General features: G+C 35.9%; 1 protein-coding gene across 1 annotated transcript in view; it reads right to left on the bottom strand.

Moving 5' to 3' along the window:
- PRELID2 (PRELI domain containing 2) overlaps positions 1-26,505 on the bottom strand; it is a 97,080-nt gene that overhangs the window by 8,285 nt on the left and 62,290 nt on the right. The window contains exon 5 of the mRNA XM_074212699.1: positions 19,992-20,097. Coding sequence (XP_074068800.1) covers positions 19,992-20,097 — 106 coding nt within the window. The remainder of the gene's footprint in view (positions 1-19,991; positions 20,098-26,505) is intronic.

Here is a 26,505-nt window from a genome sequence, read left to right as displayed (position 1 = left end):
TGAACCTAGGTACTCCTGACTCCAAGGCCGGTGCTTTATCCACTATGCCACCTAGCCACCCCAAAACTTCCTTATCTTAAAGAAAATTTAAATACTTCCTGGAGGAGGCAATGATAGAGGGGAGTGGTATCCAGGTGGGATATTTTAGTTTGGAAAGTCATACAGATGCTTAGTGATGCCATAAGGACACAATTTGACCTATCTTTTCTAGAATCAGAGAGAGTTGGTATGATTATGGCTCCCAGCAGGGGAGTGAGGAGAACAGAAGGCTGTAAAGGATAATTCATGGCAGCAATCTGGTGATAAGGAGATGGTCTGGAAGTGAAGTGAAGTAAAACATGTTTAGAGCCTTGACAAGTGACAGTGGGCACCTAAGGCAATTACCAATCAGGATAACAGAAATTAAAGAATGGAAAGCATTAAATCCATCAGGACATTTTCTAATTTTGGTGTCCTAAAATGTAGGGACATAATGACTAGGAGCTATAAATCAATTAATCAACAAGCAAGTGTCAAGTAGCTACTCCATGCTAGGCACTGTAGTAAACATTGGAGAATACCAAGAAAAGGTAAAGTTTCCCCCCCTTTAGAATGTTAGAGCCCTAAGGACAGAGCCATTTAAAAAAAATTTTTTAAATCCCTATTAACTTAGCACAATGCCTCAAAAAGAGCAAGAACTTAATAAATGCTTACTGATTGAATGATTATTTTATTCCATTGCTTTAGACTCTGGAAAGGTCAAGAGATCATTCAGAAAATTCAAAGAAATTCAACTGAACATAATACTGAACAAATTTCTTGGATGTTCTCACAAGGCAATATGACAACTTATACAGTCATCACTGGGAACATTAATTACTTTAGTGGCAAGACCCAGTGTGAGTTACAAAAACTTCTGGTTGAATAAGTGAAAAATATGACCAGGAATTTGGGGACATTCTCTAAAATAAATGATGAAAACATATCAAAAACTGTATAGACCCCCAAGTCACCCTTCATCCAAAACAAATAGAAATGGGAGAGAATAAAGTAAAATTTCCAGTGTGGGAAAAATGCTCTCAGTTCTCAATCAAATCAGGACCTATACATTTTAAATAGTTCCAATTTGGGACCTCTACCTGGCTCTACTTCCCCCCCCCTAAAAAAATCTATTATAAAACGATAGTCATGTGTGCTGTTATAAGCTCAAAAAAGATAATACTAATTTCAAAGAAACTTTTCAAGTTCCTTTTGGTTAAATTATACACATAAATTTAGATGATCTTTCTTTTAAAAAAGCATGCTTCTTCCACAGAAAGTGAGAAATGGGTGAACTGTGCCCATCTGTTTAAATAAAGAAGGCCGCCATTTACAGAACAGAACACTAATTGACATAAGTGAAGCCTCTCAGGTTTGCCTTGGGAATTAAAAAGCATTATTTATTGAATCAATTATGTTCACAATATGACAGTTGATTTTTCTCTTTTTTTCCCCTTTCCACTACATTTTAGTCTATTAAACAGAATGGTTGGGCAAGTGGAATGAATCAAATCTACTAAAAAGAAAAACAAAAGGCACTTTTAATGGAGTAGGGCAAATTATTGCTTAGAATCTTTTCAGTAAGAAATATGAAAGTCTTGGGGCAGCTAGGTGGCACAGTGGATGGAGCACTAGCCCTGGAATCAAGAGAACCTGAGTTCAAATACGACCTCAAACATTTAATAATTGCCTAGCTGTGTGGCCTTGGGCAAGTCACTTAACCCCATCACCCTCCAAAAAAAAAATATGAAGTCTTACTATATAATTCCCGTGCTCAATATCCCTTTGACTTCTAGTAAAATGTAAACTCTTCATTTTGTCAAATGAAGACTCTCCAACCAGTCTTCAACCTTCCATTTCACCTGTATTTCATCTAATTCTCCTCAGATACTGCATTTTATCAAGACTGACTTACTACATTGAATTTATCATGCCATCTTTTACTGTTCTGGCATTTCTCAGATTTTCCCTATACCTGGAATGAACTCACCTTCATCTCTGTCTCATAAACAACCTGTGCTTCCTTCAAGGATCAGTTCACCTTTTGAAAGGTGTAAGCACATTGGATGTGGAGTCAAAAGTACCTGAGGTTAAATTTCACCTCCATCACTTGCTATCTGTGATATTAGAAAAGTAATTTAAACTTCTTTGTGGCTCAGTTTCCCCATCTATAAAATAAGAGAATTGAACTATGGGGCCTCTAAGTTTCTTTCCATTTCTAAGATTCTATGTCGTATCTCCTCCAGTAGAATGTAACTTCCCTGAAGACAGGGAGTTTCACTTTTGCCTTTGTATCCCTGATGTCTAACACAAAGACAAGTATATCATGAGGATTTAATAAATACTTGTTGCATTGAATGATCAAAGGGGAAAATACACTTGATATGATTCTTTCAAATAAAGTTCAAACATCCAAATCTCTGCCTAAGGAGATCTAACTTAAGGGCACTAAATCATACTCTTTACAATATGTTGCTGCACTTCCAAAACAGAACAAACATTGATGCTCCATTAAAGCATCCTCCTTTATATAGATATGGCTTAAAAGCTTCTTGGACTGACAAACCATAAAACAATTTGATTTTATTATTCTCCACCCCCTTGGAGGATTTTTTGTTTTATGACAAAGCAATCTTTCTACATTTGCAAAAGAACATGGAAGTGGGCTATCTCATAGACACATTTCCCTAATGCTGCAAAGCAGCATTTGCCAAATATACCCTCCTGAAAGAACTGCAGAGCTTTTAAGATGCAAAATACTTTACAAGCTTCCCATTTTAAGAGTCCCTAAGTAATAACTGATCATTACTGAAAACTCAAAGGCTGCCTGAAAGAAAGATCAGGGAAGTTGGGAACTAAAGTCAGCTAAATCCAGGTCAAAACTCTTTTCATCAGTATCAACATGATACTTTCTTGAGAATACCATGATTTACCTAGGAGGTCCCCAGTAGGATCAATAAATCCAATAAGAAACCATTGGATTTCAAATGCCTTTTAAAGATATTTCTGAAGGGAACTTTTAACAAAATGGAAATGTTCACTTAATTATCACTATGATAACAAATTGGTGCATAAGACCCCTCTGGAAATAATGCTTTCTTGCCAGGCATTGCTTAGAGGGGATGTATGTAATATGCCCTACTGTTAATAGTATTTACTTGGACTTCTGAATAATAAGTGGTATAATCATGGGAGCTAATTATCTCAGAGAAGCATTGTAATGGAGAGCATCTTTGGTCTCCTAGCATGGTAAAGTATCTAATTATGTACTTTCAGGAACAATGCCCACTAATGTAAAAGTCAATGATGATGATAATAAAAAGAACAGTTCGAATTTGTAGAGTACTTTAAGGTCTGTAAATGGTCATACTCATAACCACTCTTCCATACAGGTAGAATAAGCAGTATAGCCTCCATATTCTAGGTGGTCCCAGAGAGGAGAAATGTCTTGCCTATAGTCATATAGCAATTAAAAACCACCAAATCTAAACTATGGCATTAGAAGCCATCTACTCCAACCTATACCTGCATAAAAATTTCTCATTTATGACATGTCCAACTTCCCTGGACCTTAGTTTGCTCATCTGTAAAAAAGGAACATTGGATTAGTAGTTATTAAGGTCCCTTTCAGCTCTAACTCTATAAACTATGGACTAGGAAGTAACCATCCAACATCAGGTTCAAAGCTTTCAATGGGTCCATTGGGACAGCTTTGCTTGTTGGTAAATTAAAAAATGTATGCTACTATAATACAAGAAAAGGTCTAAATTTATGCTTTACAACTTCCGTGTATTACTTCTAGCTTTATCATGACCACCACACAACCACAGCCTTGTTGCCCCTTTTCTCCTAGACCAAAAAAATTCTTGTTGGTCAGAATCATATACAAAATAACAATCTCAATTCTTCTTCCTAAACAAGAATGAAGTTATCATTGCTGCATTTAAATTGGAACCCAGATCTTCTAAAGCCAGGGCTCTGCCTTTAAAATGGGGGCTATATACTTTCTAATGAATATTGGATAGATTGTATATGTCTGACTTGAACAATTCATGGCAAAATATAAATTTTTCCACCCCCAAATTTAACTAATATGTAGGTCCAGATTCGGAGTGTGGGGGGAAAGAAATTGAAAAGAGATAGAGACAGTGACAGTGACAGAAAAACAGACAGACACAGAGACAAAGACAAAGATGGTGGGGGGAGAGGAGAGAGAGAAAAAGAGAAAAAGGGAGAGAGAGGAAGAAGTAAGAGAGGGAGAGGGAGAAGAAGAGACAGAGATGAACAGTATATGGTCGCTGACTTTCAAGAGACTATAATCTGGATAAGGACATAAGATCTATTGAAACAATTTAGTAACAAAGTGAGACAGTAGAGGATTTAGTGCTGAAATAAGCAGTCTTAGCAAGTGCTATAAAAGTTCAGAGAAGTTCGGATCAATATGAGTTGTAGTGGTCATAGAAGATTTAATGGATAAGGTAGGATAGACTTTGAAGAATGAGAAAGATTTCAACAGACATAAAGGAAAGACATTCAGATCCCAGTTTGCATTTTTATTTTAAAGGGATTCTTCTCTAGGTGAAAAAATTAACATCAGGACTATTTTTAAATAGTCACCTCCTCTCTTACATTTAAAATGAATTTAATTTATAATACAATTAAAATTTTATTAAGTACCTTCAATATTGTAGGCACAGAAAAAATATAAGAATTATAAGAAAATATAAGAAATTATAAGAAAAAATAAAAGAAAATTATAAGAAAAAATAAGAAAGTCCTTTGGGGAAAAAGTCATTTAGCCTCCTTTAGCCCAAGATACCACATTTATAAAAATGGGAAGGCTGGACTGTAGTCTCTGAAATCCCATCCAGCTCTAGATCCTATGATAATCTCCATGAGTCTTATGATATTTTAAGTTAACTTTCATTCTCTGCCTAAGAAAGTTCAACCCAGTCCTCATAATGATCCCTTTGAACTGTGAATCTCTGTCTCCATGATCCAAAGATAAAAAACAAGGAGCAAAATTAACCCAAACACTATTTTAAAGCTTCATAAAACATTACTTTCATTATGACTAAATTTTTTTTTATTTTCCTAAAACATTACATAGCATAACAAAGTGACTTTTAATTTATACTTTTATGTGTTCATAAGGAAAGAGAAGAGAAAAAAACAAGTATTTATTAAGTTCTCACTATGGGCCAGCCACTGTGTTAAATGTAGATATAAGTAACAATAATGATGATGATGATGATGATGGCTAACATTACTATAAATACTATGTAATTGTTTAGTTTTTACTTCATTTGATCCTTAGAACAACTGGGGGAGAGGGGAGGGGGAAGGGGGGAAAGGGGAGGAGGTGCTATTATTATCTCAATTTTACAAATGTGGAAATTTAGGCAAATACAGCTTAAGTGTGACTTGTCTAGTCACACAGCTAGTAAGTGTCAGAGACTGAATTTGTACTCCAGTCTTTCTGATCTCAGGTTCAATGCTCTATCCACTGTACCACCTAGCTGCCTCAAACAAAAAGATAGTCCCTGACCTCAAGAAGCAGGGACTATCAATGGGAAAAGACAACACATAAAAAAGGAGGTGAAAAGGATGGGAGTGAGCAGGAAATTTAGATACTCTGAATGCAGGCATGGTTTTGAAGGCCAGAGCAGGTCAGGAACAGGACTAGGAAAAGAATGAAAGCAGGTTCTATACAACCTCTCCACAAAAGAGATGCTTCAAGAGGAATTTACCATCCAGAGAAGGGGGCATAGGCCTTATGGAAGTATATTCTGTGGTGAATAGGTGATTAGCAAGGAGAGGTGGTAGGTAGGCTGTTCGAGGGAAAGATGGCCTAGGCATTGAGAAAAGTTCCAGAATGGAACCTGATTCATCAGTTTAAGAATGTTTTCATTAAATCAAACATAAGCAAATTAGCTTAATATATATGAACAAATTCTTAGAGGGAATCAATAATTAAAATGAATTTAATTCTATCTTCAAAATATTTTATTTCACCCCAAAATGAGTAAAAATGAGGCCAACTTTCTATTCTAGAAACTATGCTAGATATAGCAATAGAAGAGGGACACCTAGGTGGCACGGTGCATAGAGCCCTGGCCCTGGAGTCAGGAGGACCTAAGTTCAAATCCAGCCTCAGACACTCAATACTTACTTATCTGTCTGACCTTGGGTAAGTCACTTCACTCCATTGCCTTGCAAAAACAAAAAAAAGATATAACAATAGAGACATGAAATAATTCATATTTCAACATTTAAAAAATGTATAACTTTGTAATGCAATCTTTCAAGAGCTGCTGTGCTTCCCCTCTAAAAGAATCTTCAAATGGTGACCAATGTTCTAAGAACATCTTTCACAAATTTAAATAGACCAGTTCTTAAGACAAGTTCATCACCAGGACAAGTTTGGGGAACCCTTACTTCAGCTCAGAGTTTGTGATCAATTGAACACTCTGAGATTCCAGTATCTTATCCATACCATAATGAGAAAATAAATTAGAATTTTGCTGGATTTGAAGCTAAAAGAGGCCTCATCCAGTCCAATAATCCAATTTCATAGATGAAGAAACTGAAGCCCAAAGAACTCACACCCTTTGACCAAGGTCACACAAATAGTAAATAGCAAAGCTGAGATTTGAACCCTCTCTCTATCCTCCCATTCTGAATCCAGTGCTCTTTCCATTGTACCATGCAGCAATATGTATAAAGTAGATAAATAATACTTCAAAGATCGGTGATCAATCAATTTGGATGCTTTCTCCATGGTACAGATTGCAACCCACTGTAATTTTGTAGATGAACTTGGAGAATGGCTGTAATTAAAAAAATTCATCACCCCAGAGTCATCACCGGCAATGAGTCTCACTGAGTTCACAAAGTCATTCATAGTCCTTAGACAACAATTATAGTTTGTCACTAGAAGTCTTTGTCACATGGTGGGAACTACGAACATTTTTCCTCCTGTTGGCACAATCTTCAAGAACCCAGAATCATCTCCATAACACAAGAAATTAGGATAGAACTTTGGAAAAGAAAGTAAATAATGTCAATGAAAAAGGTAAAGGTACTTTTCTTACTGACTCCCTTGAATAATCACATCTCCAGAGCATATGAAGTAGGCTTCTTATCAAATACAAATACTTTGTTAGAATATATAACATAAATATAATTTTTCCTTAGAGGTTTATAAACTCAATCTTGAGTATGATTCATTTTTTTTTTGTGTTGAGGCAACCCAAATTATTATACTTTAAAGTCAAGGTCAGACAGTAAGATGACACAATAATCCAGATTTATCTCCATTTTGTGTTATAATGCTTTTCCCCTTTTAATGAGAATATGAAATCTTCATGGTCCTTAATGGAAAGGAAGAATATAGTTGGTGCTTTCACAGGCAGCAACTTAACAATCTACTCGATAGAAGACAGTCTGAAATTTAAGTTCAAGGAAACAATGTTCTGCTATTCATAGGACCCTCTTATCATGTTTAAGTTAATTTCCTAACTTTTTTTTCCTAATAATGAAACACAAGCTAGATAGCTAAGGGCCAACTCTTTCCCCTCTTCCCCATGTATATACAAAAATAATTTTGATTCTTCAGACTTGGGTATGACAAGGCGAAAAGCTCTTGAAATTGGCCCCAAGGTCAGAAACATCTAGCGATAGTTCTATTTTTTACCCACAAACTCCAGGGGAGCTGGAAGGCAAATATTCACCTATAGGAACCATTTTTACTTCAATACAAAAGCTGCTAACTAATTTATTTGGTTGATGATCTAATACTAAGACAGGAGAGTCCTTCACTTTATATTAAGGTGCTATTGATGCTGAACAAGCTTTTTCATTTTCAAGAGACAAAACTTCTAGAGTTTAAACAGAATGTCAGGCTACAATTTACAATAGAAATGCTATAATTACTATTAGCAAAATAAATAAGATTGCTGATCTTTACTCTTCATCCTTCAAATTACCTGTGAAGTGGCAAAGCAGTAAATACATAGCAAGGTTTAAGAAAAATGGTTTTTAAAAACAAACAAGCATTTAACACCCTAAATTAACAAGAGCAATCAAAATAAAAGTTATATGACAGAAAACCTCCAAAAAATTAAAATATAAAACCTTTGTATATAGATGATTGCCTAAAGATAATCCACCTGTTGTGATCAGGTCACTTGTTTGAAAAGTAAAAATTCATGAAAATAAAATCCTAAGGCTAACAAATTCAAATGCACTCCAATGCTTCTTAGCAGCTTAAAAAAAGTAGCTAGGAGAAAAAGTGATATCATTTATTCATGTTTTAAAACTTTTTTTCAGAAAAAAAATTATCTTTCTTTCATAGTCATTGTTTACTCTCTTTAACACCAGATTTCCCTATATAGATTAATAATTCCCATATGGCTATACTATATCTACCCATTGTTTTTCATAGAAAATAAGTCTACTGGAGATAGTAAAGCATAACTATAATCCCTCTACTGGGAAGACTAAGATTTTAGGATCTCTTAAGCATGATATTTTTGAATTGCAATTGGCTAAGCCAATCAGGTATCCACATGAAGTTCAGCATTATTATAATGAGCTCCCAAAAATATGAGGGTCACAAGACTACCTACTGAGGGGGAAAACTGGCCTGTGTCAGAAACAAAAGAGTGAGCCCAAACAATCATGATCAATCAATAAACATTTGTTAAGTACCTACCCTATGTATCCTGGTATGATAAACTGTGTGAAACCCTGAGAATACCAAAAAAGAAGAAAATAATAATTTCTGCCCTCAGGAATTCACAATCACAAACATATATAGATAGACAAAAGATATACAGAGGGAAATAGGAAGAGACTAGAAAGAGAGAAGAGACTAGAATTAAGGTTTGGGAAAAGGTTTCCTGTACAAGATGGAATTTTAGTTGAAACTCAAAGGAATCCAGGATTTCATATCATAAAGCTAAGAATATAAGTTGCGATGCCTTGTTTTAAAAAGTTTCAAATGCCAAATAGAGAAGTTTATAAACTAAACCAGGAATCAGACTAGTCCTTTCATCCTACCTCTTCTAATAACTAGCTGTGTGACCTTGGGGAAGTTACTTCCCTTTTTTGGATATCAATTTCTTTACCTATTAAATAAATAACTCTATTTACACTATTTGAATTGTACTTGATAATCCCTAAAATTCCTTCCAACTGCAAATTCTATGATTCTATGACTCTAGGAAGATGAAACTGTATAAAGCAATGTTTCCAGGTGCTACCAGCCATTAAAGAAGCAAAAAAAAAAAAAAAAAGAATTGATAGGAAAGGATTGGGAAATTCCTTCACATTGTCCTTCACCTTAAACATGGTCCCCTATATTTAATGCCAATTGAAAAATGCATGCTTGTTAGTTAATAAGGGCTAGGCAGATAGATTAGATGGCTCAGTCAAAACCCCCACTATTAAAAACACTTTTCAAAAGGCATGTTTTCATTTAATGCTGTCATAATCTTCCTTATAACCAAAAACTTTAGAGAATCTTATATGTGGAAAGAATAATCTCCATACTAGAGCAAGAATTTCTCTGTGAATGAGTTCCCTATCATTAATATTATTGGATATGTCAAGTGCTGCCTTCATATACTCAGTCAAGTTACTTAACTTCTCTAAATCTCAGTTTCCTCATCAATTGGATGGGATAATAACATTTACCTCAAAGGGTTGTTGTGAGAATAAAAAATATGATAACCTATGAATAGTGTTTGCAAAAATTAAAGCACTTCAATAAATGTTAGCTTCAGATTTTAATATGGTTATTTTTATACTTATAAAATAGAAATAAACAAAATAAGTCTCTAACATATATTGGTTGATCTATGAGATTAATAAGAATTACCCTAGATGAAAAGAAATGGATCATTTACAATTTGAAACAAGAGAGGGAGCCCCCCCAATCGATGAAATCACATCAGACACTGAAGTGTTTAGTATGAAAAAAATATATTTTAAAAGACCAATAATAAATGCAATTTTATCAATGCAGAAGAGACCTTAAGTCAAATAGTTCAACACCCAAGTCCACTGGATCATAGATTTGGAGCTAAAATGAACTTTACAGATCATCTGATCTATTCTTCCACTTCACAGAAACTGAGGCTCAAGGCGGTTAAGTGATTTGCTCAAGGTCACCTATTATTAGTAAGTGGCAAAGCTGGGATCTGAACCCAAGTGCTTTGACTATCAAATCTTGCCATTCTACCCCAATACAGCCATTACTTTATTGTAGTTTAGTCATTGGACTAAATTACTAAAAGATAGTCCTAAAATCTTATATGACTTAAGGTTGTATCAATAAGAAAGGATGCAAATGAATTATCAACTCATGTAGGTGTTCACTTTTCTGAGCTACTTCAGATTAAAATCAATTAGGAGTCTGTTTTTTTCTCTTTAAGACTAACCAAGAGCAGCTAGGTACTACATTGGATAGAGCCCCAGTCCTTGCAATAAGGATGATCTGAGTTCAAAAATTACCTCAGACACGTGACACTTACTAATTTTGTGACCTTGGCAAAGTCACTTAACCCCACTGCACCACCCAAAAAAAAAAACAAGATTAACCAGCTGACCATTTGTTGTTATCATCTCTAACTCTTGTTATCCTTTTTCAATTTTAAATACTGACTCTATACAAAAAGTTCAAAGGATATTTGCATATCCTCACTACAAAAGTTTAACTTAAATTAATGGAGTCAGGATGTTGGTCAGAAAGAAGGAAAGACAACTAACACAGAAATTGGGATTTGAAAGGAATTTTAAAGAACATCTAGTCCAAGCCTCCTCATTTTACCAAGAAGCAAAGTAAAATCCAACAATCTGAAATATTTGACTCAAGGTCAGATAGCAAGTTAGTGGAAAAGTCAGAATGAAAACCCAATGTTCTTTCACTATACCTACTGAAACATTCTGATCAGTAACACCTACAATAGAAAAATATCAACTTATTTAGAGTCTTTAAGAATCATTCTTTGTCATTTCAGCTAAGAGGTTAGCTTTACACTTTTCAAATAAGTTTCATCAAATGTAACAGCTCAGAATTTTGATGATCTGATTTATGAGATTCTTGAAAGTATTACTGATGACCAAACCTAGACAACTGGGACGAAGTCAAATGAGTCATTGAGGGATCTTTGATTCCTAAGCCTCATTCATGGTGCAGCAGCTGTTAATTTAAGCTCAGTAACAAAGATACTGCTATCACAGAATACTCATTTTCACAAAGAAACCTTTCTCATTTTCAATTTTAAAGGATACAATTCCCCCAAAAATATTATCCAAGGGCACCAACTTTTAGTGATTATGGCAGGACAGGCAATTGGGGTTAAAGGGACATATGTGATCATGGGCACCACTATTTTCTTTTAACTCTAAAAAGAAAATTGACCAGGAAAAAAATCATTAAAGTCAAAAGTCTTTGCATTATTCTCATCACAGTTAAGATCAGAAAATAAAATAGACCAATCCATTTCAGTTCTCAATAGTGGACTTGAAATTGCCCTTAGTAAGAGATTGCCAATTTATTAAGCATGGGTAAAGCTCCTGAAAAGTTTTATCATCAAAGATGACTTTACAATCCGGAAATCAACCCTGTGAAATTGGAGAGAGAGAGAGTACATATTTCATCAGTACTGTCAAGTGATCTAAGTCAGATGAAGAATCTTGAAAGACTTGCTTCATAAAAATAATAAGTGGGGGGGGGGATATCCCCTGGTATATGGATAGTATCTTACAACATTGCAGTTTTTCATGTCAAACTTATTTGCAATATTTATTTGCTCCTTCCAATGACAGGTTTATCTTTTGGGGCTTTTTCCCTCTTATATAGTAAATTTTGGAATGCATATGTCTATAAAAAATGTTTATACACAGTGAAACATATTTAGAGATATCATTCACTGCAATAAAATAAAAGGTCTTGTTTGCTAAAATACAAACTGACATTTGGAGTTATTTTGTTAAAATGAGTCTTCAGAAAACTGCAGAACATTGGCAATCTAAGAAAAAGTTGGAAATGAATTGCTAAGACCCATTGCAAAATGAATAAATAATTTTATGATAGAAGAATTTAATGGGAAATTTTTTACTGATGAATTGAAAATCAATAAGAAAAATATCACCAAATCAAAGTTAGTTGATTTTTTGTTTTGTTTTGCTGTGTGTGTGTGTGTGTGTGTGTGTGTGTGTGTGTGTAAATGTGTGTATCCAGCTAGCACTAAGCATATTCTCTACAGGATATACTACTTGACCATGCTAAGAAAGTTGGTTTCAATAAAATAATATGTTGATACTAGATAGAAGGCAGCATGGCCAAATCTTTTTGGTGGCAACTACTCTAGACCACTATTCATATTCCTGGAATCTGCCTCATCATTACAACAATTAACTGCTACTATGCCATCACTCTCTTCCCACAGCACAAAGACAGACATGCAGGCACTGTACTCTTCTTTTGGATGACTTTAGGAGACAAGATTCTATGGGGTAGGAAAATAGTGATTACCTAGGAACCTGGCATAGCTATAAGAGAGCAGTACTTCTGACTTCTGACCTTATAAGGAGGACCAGCTTCCTAGAGACTCATTCATACTAGAAAAATATTACTGAGGTATAGAAAGACAACTTGGCAATTGTTTTTTTAATTTTTCAATTATATCAGAATGATTAATGACCTCATTGCATTGTGTGAGTACAGGTATATAAAATAGTTATGTGTAAATTATTAGAGACAAGAAATAATTTTATAACAGCAATGTGTTGAACATTTGACCATTATGTGAAATCGAATTGACCAACCATCTTCAATTTGTTCTTCTAATTGAATAATAGATTTCATACGATTCACACATATTTCATTTCTCTTTTAATTCTGTACCTTTTTAAGAATGGATATTATTACAAGGAAATGTGCAAAAACTCTTATACAAGGCACCCTTCAGTGACTGATCATGTTGCTGTGAAAAAGTCAAAATGTTTCAAGGCTCACTCAAGTCAGTGGTGAAACAGGATCAGTCATGACAAAAAAACAAAAGAAAAATGTGCTTGAAAAATAAAAAACAATGCCAAAAACTGACAGACTACAAAATAACCTAATTAAATGCTCAGAAAACAAAGACCTTCATAGTAAACTGGTAGCTGGAAGGATTGTTACAGAGTCTTGTACAATGTAACACAAGATTCTTTAAATTGGAGGCACTAGAAAGAAAGCTAAATAAATTTATAAATGTTAATCATTTCTATGAAGAAAAAATCTTTGTCTTAGGCAAGACAATACCAAGGCCTACAGGTTGGAAACTGAAAAAATAGTTATTTATTTTAACTCGTGAAACTCTTTTTCAATTTTGACCATGCTTAAAATGATTATGTGGTAAAGCCATTGTCAGAAGAAGTAAAAGTAAACCTGTAAAACCTGATAATCTTCATCAGACTAAAAAATATTCATCCAAAAATGCTTTGAAGATTTTTTTTTTACTTCTAATGAAGCTGCAAGCATTCTCCCTACTGAAATAATAATGAACTCTGAAAATATATGAACAAAGAATAATAAAATTGTTCCAGAATTACTATAATTCACAAATGGAGAAAGAATATTACAAAAGAAATTCACATCATACAACATGTCATAAAGGTTGAGAAATTTGTTCAAGTTAGAAATAAATATGACTCAGTAGTCTAGGAGCTCAAACCCCATTGAAGACCTTTAGGTTGATTAATGACAAAATAGGTTATCCACCTCCAGATAAAGAGATGATGGACCCCAAAATGCAAATTAAAGCATATTTTCTTCTCTTTCTTACTTTTTCTTGATTTTTTGATACAGAAATTTATTTTGCATGACTATACATATTTCAAAAGGGTTTTACTTTTCTTGCCTTTTCAACAGGAAGGGAGGAGGCAAAGAATTCAGAACTGAAATTTTTTTAAAAAATGAATTTTTCAAAAGAAAATATATAAGTTTTGATCAAAGTAAGACTTTGAACAAAGTATCAAAAGTACTTTACTATCCAATGTGATCAGTGTGATTTAATGAACAAAAGAATGTGTTAAAATCTTGAAAACTCTATAACAAATCTTACCCAAGAAACGATGGCCTTTAAAGAAAAATATACTACAGGATTTTTTTAAGATACAAAAAACAGGAAGATGGTGACATGAAGGGATCGAGTCTTAGGAGCTCTCTGATAAAAACTCATAAACTAAGGACTCTAACTAAACTTTCAAGAGACAGAACCCACAAAGGGACCCAGAGAGGCAGTTCTCCTACTCAAGGTAACCTGGAAAAGAGCAGAAAGGCTCTGCTCCCTGGGGTCAGAGGGGCGGCCTGCCAGAGGGGTGGCCCACCAGAGCGAAAGAACTTCAGCCTCCAGGAGGCAGCCCCAGGGCGCTGGGAGCCAAGGCTCACAGTTGCAGGGGAGTCTCCTGAGCTGCACCCCAGGGAGCACCGAACACAAAGTGGGGGAACAGCAGGGGACCTCTGACAGAGTGAGCACATGGAGCCCGGCCCTCAGGGCACACAGCCAGCAGCTTGGTCTTTCTGCAGCCCAGACCTGGAAATAGAAGCAGGCAGAGCCAGTAAGCAGGAGCCCCCAGGGCATGATCCCATTGAGCTGAGGGAGGGGAGTCCAGAGAAAGAGACTGCTGAGCTCTGTCCTCTGCCCCTGGAACAGGACTCTGGGGCTCTGACCACATTCAGATCCTGATCCCAGTCTAGGCCCCCCCCCATAGAAAAACAGTGCCCCCCCCCACCTTGGCCCCGTGGCAGGGGGGGGGGGGGGCTTATGGTCATTCACAGACCAGGAGGGAGGAAGAACCTCACACGCTGAGACCCTTGTGGGAGTGTCCCAAAAGCTCAGGAGGCACCCCAAAAAACAGGCTTAGGCGGGGAAAATGAACAAGCAAAGAAACAAGAGGAAGACCATTGAGAAATATTTTGCAAATGAGCCCAAGAAGGATCAAAATACTCAGTCTGAAGATGAGGAAGCACAACCTCCTGAATCTAAAGACTCCAAGAAAAACAGAAATTGGGCTCAGGATATGACAGAGCTCAAAAAAGACTTCGAAAATCAAATGAGGGAGTTGGAAGAAAACTGGGAAAAGAAAGGAGAGAGATGCAGGAAAAACATGAAAATGAAGTCAGCAGCTTAGTCAAGGAAATCCAAAAAAATGCTGAAGAAAATAGCATGCTAAAAACCAGCTTAGGTCAAATGGATAAAGCAGTTCAAAAAGTTATTGAGGAGAAGAATGCTTTAAAAATCAAAATTGGCCAGGTGGAAAAAGAGATAAGGAAAATTCTCTGAGGAGAACAAATCCTTCAGACAAAGAATAGAATTCAGGGAGATTGATGAATTTACCAGAAATCAGGAATCAATACTTCAAAACCAAAAAAAAATGAAAAATTAGAAGAAAATGTGAAATATTTCATTGAAAAAACAACTGATATGGAAAACAGGCTTAGGAAAGATAATTTAAAAATTATTGGAATACCTGAAAGTCATGATCAGGAAAAGAGCCTTGATATCATTTTCAAAGAATTACTACAGGAAAATTGCCCTGATATTCTAGAAGCAGAAGGCAAAATAGAAATGGAGAGAATCCACCGATCCCCCTGAGAAAGAGATCCCAAAAAACCAACCCCCAGGAATATTATAGCCAAGTTGCAGAACTCCCAAGTCAAAGAGAAAATATTACAAGCAGCCAGAAGGACACAGTTCAAATATCATGGAGCTGCAGTCAAGATCACACAGGACTTAGCAGCAACTACATTTGAAGCTCATAGGGCTTGGAATACAATATACCAGAAGGCAAAAGAGCTTAGAATGCAGCCAAGAATGAAGTACCCAGCAAGGCTGAATGTCCTCTTCCAGGGAAAAAGATGGACTTTCAATGAAACAGGGGAATTTCAAATGTTCCTTTTGGAATGGCCAGAGCTGAACAGGTTTGATCTTCAGATACAGGACTCAGGTGAAGCACGGAGATCATCAGAGGAGAGGAGGGAAATATGAGGGACTTAATGAGGACGAACTGCATGTATAGAAAAATGATACTGATAATATTCATATGAACCATCTCAATTAATAGAGCAGGTAGAGGGAGCTTTTATAGTTGAAGCACAGGAGAAAGCTGAAATTGAAGATAAAATATGGTGTAAAAATGGAGTCAATAGGAAAAAAGGGGAAATGGAATGGGAGAAGGAAAAAGGAGAGGGGGAATAGTCCAAGATATTTCACATTATAAGATTTTTTTTATTACAATGCGCTATTGCAATGATATGGAAGGGGGGAGGCAAGGGCAAATGAGGGAACCTTTGCTCTCATCAGAGATGGCTAGGAGAGGAAACAGCAAATATACTCAATGGGGTATAGACATCTGGAGTAAGAAGGAGGGGGGAGCAGGGGGAAGGGGTGGGGATGTGAATAAAGGAGGAGAGGATGGACCATGGGGGGAGAGTGGTCAGATATAACACATTTTCTTTTTTACTTCTTGCAAGGGGCTGGGATTGGAAGGCCTGCCCAGGACCATAGGGCCAGGTGGATTCTGGGCCTAAGGGGTGGAATGGGGGCTCAGGGCTTCTTGGCCCCAGGACCAGGGATCTGTCTGCTGTGCCACTCAGTGACCCTACAGCAGAGTCAGAGTGAAAGGAGAGAGAAAATATAGTACATGGTAGTGGAGAAATAAGAAAGGAAGGAGTTGCAATCCGCAATGGCAACGGTGGAAAAATATGGAAGTAACTTTTGCGATGGACTTACCATAAAGAATGTGATCCACCCATGACAGAGTTGTTGGTGTTGGAACAAAGACTGAAGCACATTTTTTATTATTATTATTTGGGGGAGGGTGCAGGGCAAGTGGGCCTGGGTGGCCTGCCTGGAGCCACATAGCAGGGTGATCTTTGGGTGTCTGGGGCCGGAATCGGACCCAGGTGCACCTGGCTCAAGAGCCAATGCTCTGTCTGCCACCCAGCCACCCCTGCTATTATTACTATTTTATTTTATTTTGGGTCTTTCTTTTTCTTTTTGGTTTTTGCAGGGCAGTGGGGATTGGGGGGCTTGCATGTCACATGGCTGGGTGATTATTGGGTTTACGAGGCTGGATATGGACTCAGTGCTCATGGCTCCAAGGCTGGTGCTTCGTCCATTGCACCACCTGGCCATACCTACAATTATTACTATTATTTTTTTAATTTTAATTTTTTTTCTCTCCTCTTTACTTATTTCGCCCAAGCAAGTCTATCTATATTCATGGGGGGAGGGGTATTTTGTTTACTTGTAAACAAGAATATTTTACTAATGTAAAAAGAACATTTGTACAAAATGAGAATAAAAAATAAATTAAAAAAATTTAAGGAACAACTGGTTCCAATTCTACATAAACTCTTTGGAAAAATAGAAAAATTAAAAAATTAAAAAAAGATACAAAAAACATATAAGGCCTATTTCATAGGTCAATAAATGTAATTATTTTACTTTGTCCCAAGAAATTCTACATACCACTCAAAGTTATATGAACCCTCTGGGTCTATTCCTCATATGTAAAATGAGAGGATTGAACCAGATGTTCTCTAAAAGTCCCTTATAGTTCTCACACGGTGATTTCAAAAGCTGCTGAATTCAATCTCTTTCTACTTTAGTTTCCCTCTTAATACAATGGGAATAATGATGGGATCTTGACAATAGAGGGGGTGGAATAACTTAAATTATTTTAGCACATGCTGCAAATGTATTTCACTAACCTAATTCTTTTTGCTTAAAAGATGCTACATAAATGAAAATGAGATCTTCATATTTCCATAGTCTCTCTCCTAATCTCTAAGTGCTCAGAAATATTGGACTTAAAAAAAGAACAGTTGTATTAGGGGAAAGCATTTCCCCATTTCCTTATTGGTAGCAACACTTGAATAAGTGGGAAATTATTAAAAATCACTTTTGACTTCATAAACTCTATGTAGACTGATAGGAACAGATTCCTACTAGAACAGACACCTAAACTATCTTGTGAGTTTCTTTGAAATTATATTTTATGAATTTGTAAACAGCTACATCCTTCAAGGGGACAAGATTTCATCTGTATAGGTTTCCCCATAATTGATGGCCCTTCCACTGATATCCTTTCATGCCTTACTACAACAGTTCCCAACCTTTGTGAGTATGAGGGACCCTTTTTAACATGATTCATCTTGTGGATACCCACATGATAATAGTTCTACTATTAGTGTGCACTTATTGAGAAAATATGATGAAAAAAGCTACTGTGAATTTAGTAACACTTTTAGATAACTTTATTCTTCCTCATTACAAAAGCAGCTACATACATTTGAAAAATATTCAATATTAATAGACACAACCCTAAGAGTAAACAACCCTAAAGTTAGGAAACAACTGCCTAAACAAATAGTTCTTTTACTTTAGAGGCAAGAGAGAGAGAATCACTACTTCATGGCCAACCTTCTAGTAAGAAGCATCTCTGAAGTTAACTACAAGTAGCCAGGTATTAAAATGGATAGAGCACTGGCTCTGGAATCAGGAAGATTGAGTTAAAACCCTGGAGAAGTCATTTGACTACTGCCTGCCTCAGTTTCTTCAATTACAAAATGGGGATGATAATAGACTACTTCTGAGTTGTTGAATGATATTTTATTATTATATTATTATGAATAATTATTATTATTATGAAATGACATTTTATTACAGAGCCTGGTACATGGGAGGAGTTTAATAATGTTTATTTCCTTCTTTCATTCTTTTGTTTCTTCCCTTCCATCCTTCAACTAGGCTAGTCCACAAAGAGCATAGAGTCTATATTCAAACCCCTCTCACATAAGCATCAACTTAGTTGAAGTCGTTATCATTTCCCACCTGTAATAGTCATAAAACTATTACAATAGTTTCCTAATTTTCCAACCTACCTCAGGTCTCTAACTATTCAAATCATCCCACATACAGCTATCAGAGTAATGCTCCTCAAGTGCAAGCCTGATCATGACACCTTCAAAACAGACACACACAAGTAAACTCCAAATATATTGGGTCTTTATTCAGCAATATATTAGGTACTGGGAAGGATAAGTTTATAAACAAAAAATGATCCCTACCCTCCAACTTTAGTCAAGGAGACAAGACAAATACTTGAAAAGTTAAACAATATAATCAAGTGTTCAATATCTGGTACAGATAAATATATGGCAGTGGTAGGAAGATAGTATTACTGAAAACAGATGATGATGATGATGATGATGATGATGATGATGATGCTTTACCTTCGTTTTCAAAAAAAAGATGATGACATCAGGGGAGTTGCTACCCTGACAAACAAGTGAATTGGATTTGAGTAAGGGGGTGCTATACTAAGTCACCAGCCTCACTTTCTCCTCCAGAGCCATCTGGGTCCAGTGGTCAGATTGAACCAAGACAACTGGAGATGGTTCTGGATGCAAGGCAATCAGGGTAAAGTGACTTGCCCAAGGTCACCCATCTAGTAAGTGTCAAGTGTCTGAGGCTGTCATATTCCTATTCTCCTGACTCCAAGGTCAGTGTTTTATTTAGTGTGCCACCTGCTACCAATAGAATTCATCAGAGTGCCAAATGGAATCCATGACCAAAAAAAAAAAAAGTCAAGAATCCCTGGCATAAAGGCAGTAGAACACAAACCATGGTGGAAGATAGTAAGTAGAACAGTTTGAATCAAGCAAAGAGTTCCTGTTGGTAATTGGAGAAATAAAATTGAAAGGTTATATAGTTTGGTTTAAAATAAAAAAGCAAGGAGAAAGAAGGAAATTTTTTTCCTAGCTTGGATTTTTCCAGTCAATTCAGGACTCACAGAATGCAAGAAATCTGAAGTGAAATTATCAGAATGAAGAGTACTTTAAAGAGACTTTAATAAAGCCTCAGTAAGGTGGGAATGCCAGTGATGAGTAGGAGGAAGGGAAATAAGCTTACCTTCTGGGCACCCTGCTTTAGAAAAGTACGGGCAAAAGTCTCTAATATGCAGTTGAGAAATCCTGCCCCAGTGATTGATATTCTGCCTCTTTGTATGAATTCTGTCCTGCAATAGAACATATTCTTCTGATGTAATTTTATTTCTTAGTACAAAGATGATACAAATTTTCAATAAATTAAAAGGATCATTTATTCTTTACCATGTTGTAATAATTGGCTTTTTATTCTCCCCCCCCCCCATCTTTGCCTTCTAATCCATCTCATGGACAGGAGACAACCCAATATATAAAATGCCATGTAAAATCACTAGGGGAATAGTTAACCTGTTCCTTCCCAGATAGTGAATTTTTCAAGCTTATAGACTGACTGAGGAAAATTGGGTTAAGTCATGTATTTAGGACAGACTTAATGGCACATTTGTTCTTTTATGCTCTTTGCTCCCTTTGTCTACTTGAGCCAGGAGAACTTTAGTCCAAAATCCCAGGAAGCAGTGGTTGTACATGCATATAGATAAATGTGGCTGATGCTGGGAATTTACAGATTAGAATGTCTTAGAGGTCCCAGTGCAAAGTCATGAGAGCAATCTGCAGTTAAATGATAAATTTGCAAGTTCGTCCATGGTGGGGGCGGGGAGCCAAACTAGCCCCTCCTTAATCTACCTTTTTCTCCCCTTTTTTCCTTCTCTCAATCAATTATACTGCTCAAAATCATAAAGCAAAGGTTTGAATAAAGAGGCAAAATAACATTTTTGTCTCTCCATTATTAAAAATGCTAGAAAATCCAAAGCAAGATTAAAAAGGAAGGAATAAATATTAAAAATATTACAAGTTTTAAGTTTTTATCAGTAACTGTACAAAGTGCTTTCATGAATATTATCTCTTTTGCTCCTTTCAACAACCCTGTGAGATAAGTGCTACTGTTATCTCCATTTTCCAATTGAGGAAACTGAGGCAAAAGGAGGTTAAGTGACCCACTCAGGGTCATACAACCTGTACATGTAAGAGGTCAGATTTGAATTTAAGTCTTCCTGACTCTCAGCACTATGTGCTTATATAAAAAGAAGGGTCAGAAGCCCTCACTTTTTTTTGTTACTGCTTCCTTTTTGGGCTAGGTTCTTATAGGATCAATGACAGACCCAAACTTGGAGACTCCAAAAGTCTGGCAAATGGCCTTAACTAGAAGTAGTCCAGGAGCTCAGTTGATTACATTGTTCTCATATCTTGGAAGACCAAGAGTTAACTATACCCTAAAATTTCATTCTAATAATTTGACTTCAGAGTTTAGGCTTTGGTTATGGGCCATCTTCCCTATGTCTAGTTTAGCCACTACATCACTCATTTAGAAAGCATTTGCTGCTACATAACAGAAAAGCTTTATAAGCTCCTTAAATTCTCTCCTTCCCAATTCATGAAATTAGTTCAATAGCAGATTTTTTTAAAATAAGATTTTTAAATTAAGACAAAAACATGATGTCTAGAATTTTTTTTTAGCTTATGGAGAGGAAAGTAGGAAAGAAAGTGGCTGCTCTACAGCCTTCTTCAATGTCCATTAATAGGTCTTAATTACATCAAAAGAAGAACTCCTCGGAGGTTAGGAAGAAATATTGAATTATATTCCCCAATCGTTTTGTCCTACTCTGGAACAATCTCTGGACCTATCATTGTCATCTGATTACATGTCCATTAAAAAAGAATTACAGGCCTTCAAAAAAGCTTCTTGGGTTAGCAGAAATGAAATGGTGACATAGGGAATGAAAAATTACCATTCTTCTGAATCATTTAGACTCCCTTCTCTCCAAAATTTTATTTTCAATCAAAAGAGGTAGAAGGGGATATTTGTAGCTTTCCCTCTCCTTTAACATGGATAAGAAAGAAAATAAAAGGCATATTTTCTGGTAATATGCATTCACAGTGAAGGCATTCTGGTAACCTCTTAGATCCAAAAAGCTTTGTTATCATGGTCTAAATTGTCCCTATAAGCCCTGGATTGGACTCTCCACTGAGAGTAACAGCCTATGCATTTTGATTCAGGGCAAAGAAAAAGCATTCAAAAACTCATCTCTCTCTCTCGTTCTCTCTCTCTCTCTCTCTCTCTCACACACACACACACACACACACACACACACACACACACACACACACACGGGTCAGTTTATCTAAATATTCAAAATGCTTTCATAGGCTACATAAGCTTCCATCTCTCACATGTCTACGTTCATTTAAAATCATTTGATTAGGTAAAATTATATTTTTAAGACATTATTCTTTCCCTTCTTGATTACAGATAGTTGGTCTAGAACTTTACAGATTTTAATATTTAAAATGAAAAAGTTGAACATTATTAGAATTTGAGGGGAAATAATAGTCCTCAAAGTAAGTCTATGTAAGGGATTAATGAAATTCTCCTTTATATTAGTCTAACTAATAATTTCCCTCAGTCACTATAGAAGAAATGTCCTCAGAATTTATTCACATCATAGAATAATAATAATAATAACTTCTCTCCAAAAGAGAAGTTATAGTCTTGTCATAGGACAGGTTATTTTTTAAGAATTAAAAGGTAAGAAATTCTAGGCCTACTCTCAGTACTTCATCCCACTGTTAAGAATCCTGATCAGCAATTTTTGGATTATACATATGTAAACTAAATCCTCAATGCTATGATTTATATATAGATGAAGTATAGTATACTGGGGAAAATATATCATAAGTTAGTCCTGCTCCTTTCCTGATATATGACTGTACGCCAATTACCTCATCAATGATACTCATTTTTTTCACACAAATGGCTATGTGACCTAGAGCAACTGTCTAAGAGTACAGGTCACAGAAAAGGTACCTACCTATATATGAAGATGGAGGTCTTTCTCTTTGGATTTTCCTTTTTGTTAAAAGCATAAGTCCTTATCTCTTATTAACCACAAAGGAAAAAAATGGATAAAAATACCTGTTGTTCCACATAAGGACTAAACTTTTAATAGTTTAATAGTTTTCCCTGAGAGTAAAGTATTTGTCAGTTGAATTTTTTTATATGAGCTACTCCTATTATTATTATATGTATATTTATTTCATTATGTCTATATGCAAATTGATTCAAAAGTCCTTTTGTATCTACTAGAAACCATTTCCAGCAAAGAAGTACAACCTTTAATTTACCTTACATTTAAAGTCATTTATTAAATTATCCCTTAGCTTTCTTTTCTCCATGCCAGCTGAAACCAGTTATCTTTCACCTTTGTCTCCATCTTATTACCCCACCATTTTATTACTCAGTTTTCAATATATCTAATAAAGACAAGATGATCCCAGTTTTTTCATATTGCCTTTTAGGAAAAGTTGGAACTGGGAACAGTATCTAAATACAGAATGAATATGTGCCAATTATAAAGAGTATTTTCTTATATTCCACATTTAGATGCTAAATACTTTTAGGCATTTTTGAAATTTTGTTTGGTTTTGTTTTTTTATTATACCCCTAAATTACTAAATCCTAATCACTTTATTATCAATGTAATGAAATGAAGCCAGGAAGGTCTCTGTTCAAATTTGACTTCTGACACATGCTGGCTATGTGACCAGGAGCAATTCACTTAAGACTAAATAAACTGCAAAGAAGGCAACCGCCTGCAAAGGAGATGGAATTCTCTCACTTAGGAGTTCCCTATATCACTAAAATCACGGGTCTCTATTCCTTACTATCCACATAGGACAAAAAAAAGGCAATGAAGAATACCTATTGTCCTCACATCAAGACATGCAATTAGATGGGTAGTTCATTGAATTAGTTTGTATGAGTAAGGTGTCAACTACAGTCCTTCTGGAAGAATTACCTGGCCTTCTTTGACAGCTTCCCTGTCATTGAATTCTCCAGAACCCTGGACAGCACTAATTGCTTTACCAATGCATACTAAGGAATTCTGAGCATCCTCATCCAACCTGACCGAACCCCACTCCTCTATATATATGCTCTCACCCAATTAGAAAGTGTGCTTGAAAACCAGAAAATCCTGTTTCCTATGTATATCTCCAGCACATGGCAAATAACCCTGCATATATGGGGGGAGAGGGGGGAGAGAGAGAGAGAGATGGATAGTAGGATATAGATATAGATAGATGTAGATATATATTTATGCATTACATACATATATGCATATGCAAATATATAAATATAACCTTTATTATAAAAGAATTTTGAATCAAAGATTAACACAGCATCATTAAAAGTACTAAGACAATTTAACAAATGCATTATAGCTCAATATCTTCCTGTTTTTCAACCCTGGCTCAGAAGCCAGATTGTAAAAGGCTAAGGTGGGAGGGGCTGATGAGAAGAAAAATCAGTGAGTGTAAACAGCCTTTTATAGAAGTTTAGCAGTGAAAGAGAAGAAACATTGACCTTTGTTAGTCTCATTTTTTTAGGGTTTTTTTGCAAGACAAATGGGGTTAAGTGGCTTGCCCAAGGCTGCACAGCTAGGTAATTATTAAATGTCTGAAACCAGATTTGAACTCAGGTACTCCTGACTCCAGGGCTAGTGCTCTATCCACTGCACCTGCGCCACCTAGCTGCCCCAGAAACATTGACCTTTAACCAATATAATAAACTTTTATATTTAAAAGAGACTTCTAAGCATGTTTTCAGGCAGTGGAGAAGGACTTCCTGGACTTAAGGAACCCTCTCCATCCACCAGTGCCTCTGTGGGGGGAAAAAAATTGATCAGAAATCAACAATTTACAGCTGTAGTGATGGGGAGAAATAAGAGCAGGCTGAAGACAAGAGATTAAGAAGGATGGGGCAGAATTTCAGAGAAAATAGAAAAGGATAGCAAATTGGAAATATAACCTAAATAAAGAGAAAAGTATTTCTTCTTTAGCAAAAGCAGAAAAGGTGATTAAAGACGTTGGGAGGTGGGAGGTGTCGAGTAGAAAAGATGAGGGAGCTTACAATGCATGGCCTCAATTTTTCAATAAGAGGTAAAGTCACCTGCAGAGAAATAAAAGGATAAAAATGGCCCTGGGAGCTCGAAAAGAGTGTCAGACAGTCAATCACTAGTGAATAAAAAAGAAATAAGTACAGCTCCCATGTAAACTACCATGAGCTGAACTTTATAGAACTTTATGGGGGGGGGTCTTTTTTATAATCTACTCCTACAATTTACCAAGTTCATTTCAAATCGATATCTCTTATTCTAAAATACTGTCTGGAATGCCACTCCCTCTTGTCTACAAAGAACTGTACATTCTATTTTTATCCAAGTCACTGAAGATAGATTATCCTCCCCCAAAAAACGGCCTCTTTTACCTAATTAAAAAATAATATTAGAGAGAAGACCCTCAGAGTTTCTGGCCAAAATAGCAATAATTGCTATTCACATTCACTCTAAGTAGTCATGGCCCAAACAATGATCAAATGGGACTTGGCCAGGACCTATAGGTGACCAAACAAGGTGAGTCAGAATGATTTAGATTTAAAATCTTGTGCTTAAGGAAAAAACTGGTTAACCCTAAGGTATCAAACATGATTTCAATGATCAAAATTTATATTCTTTTTGCAGAGCAGTCACCTCTCTTATCTACCCTTAATCACTGAATGGGCTTTGTCTCAGTCAAACTGAGATCTGGGGAACAAATTATCTTAAAATAGCCACAATCTCCCACTGCATCCAACGCCATCTCCAGTTATTCTGTGCTATATCTTGCCACTGACCCAGATAGATACAGAGGAAAATGTAAGGATGTAAAATTTCACATTTACATACAAATCATTTGCAAGTCAACCTTCTTGAAGTCTGGTTCCTCTTCCAGAAGGAAAGACAAACAACAACAACAAAGTTGATTAACTTTGAAAGACTTCAGATATAAATATCTTGAAGGTAAGAATGTTTTCCTGTTTTTTCTGTATTTGAGTCTAGAGCACTGGTGTACAAACTTTTAGCTCTTCTGGGCCTCATTGTCTTGTCCAAGAAAAACTAGTCAAGGTATGCATAAAGAAACCCAGAAGAACTAAAGGTTTGGATACCCCTGACAGAGAGTATATCATATTTTTAAAAAATAAATCTTTGCTGACTTATCACTAAATGAACACACATGGAAAATGTTCCATATCAGATTTTCCACTTTTCTTTTGGAAAACAACACTGGCATTCAAATGCTGAATTCAGTAGGGGGCAGTCTTCACCTGGCTGACAATGAACAGCTACAAAATTTTACTGACAAGTCTATCTGAGACACACCTATAATTTTTTTCCCAACAGATTGATGCAAATAAATATGGAACATATGGGATCAAAGAAAAGAAAGAATAATCCATGTCCTAGAAATTGCTTTATTAAAGTAAATCAACAATGCATAATCAACTTCCCTTTGTCTCAGCTTCATTTGGTTACATTTGTTTTTCTATCTTTCTTGGGAAGAAAAAAAAATTCATAGAAAATACTCATCACCATTTAATCCCTAGAGTACATAGTTACCTACCCTGAATCCCTGAGATGGCAATCCCAGAGAGAGAGAGAGAGAGA

The sequence above is a fragment of the Macrotis lagotis genome, chromosome 1 (assembly GCF_037893015.1).
Source record: "Macrotis lagotis isolate mMagLag1 chromosome 1, bilby.v1.9.chrom.fasta, whole genome shotgun sequence".
Classification (NCBI taxonomy): domain Eukaryota; kingdom Metazoa; phylum Chordata; class Mammalia; order Peramelemorphia; family Peramelidae; genus Macrotis; species Macrotis lagotis.
This window is presented reverse-complemented; position numbering and strand designations above follow the sequence as displayed.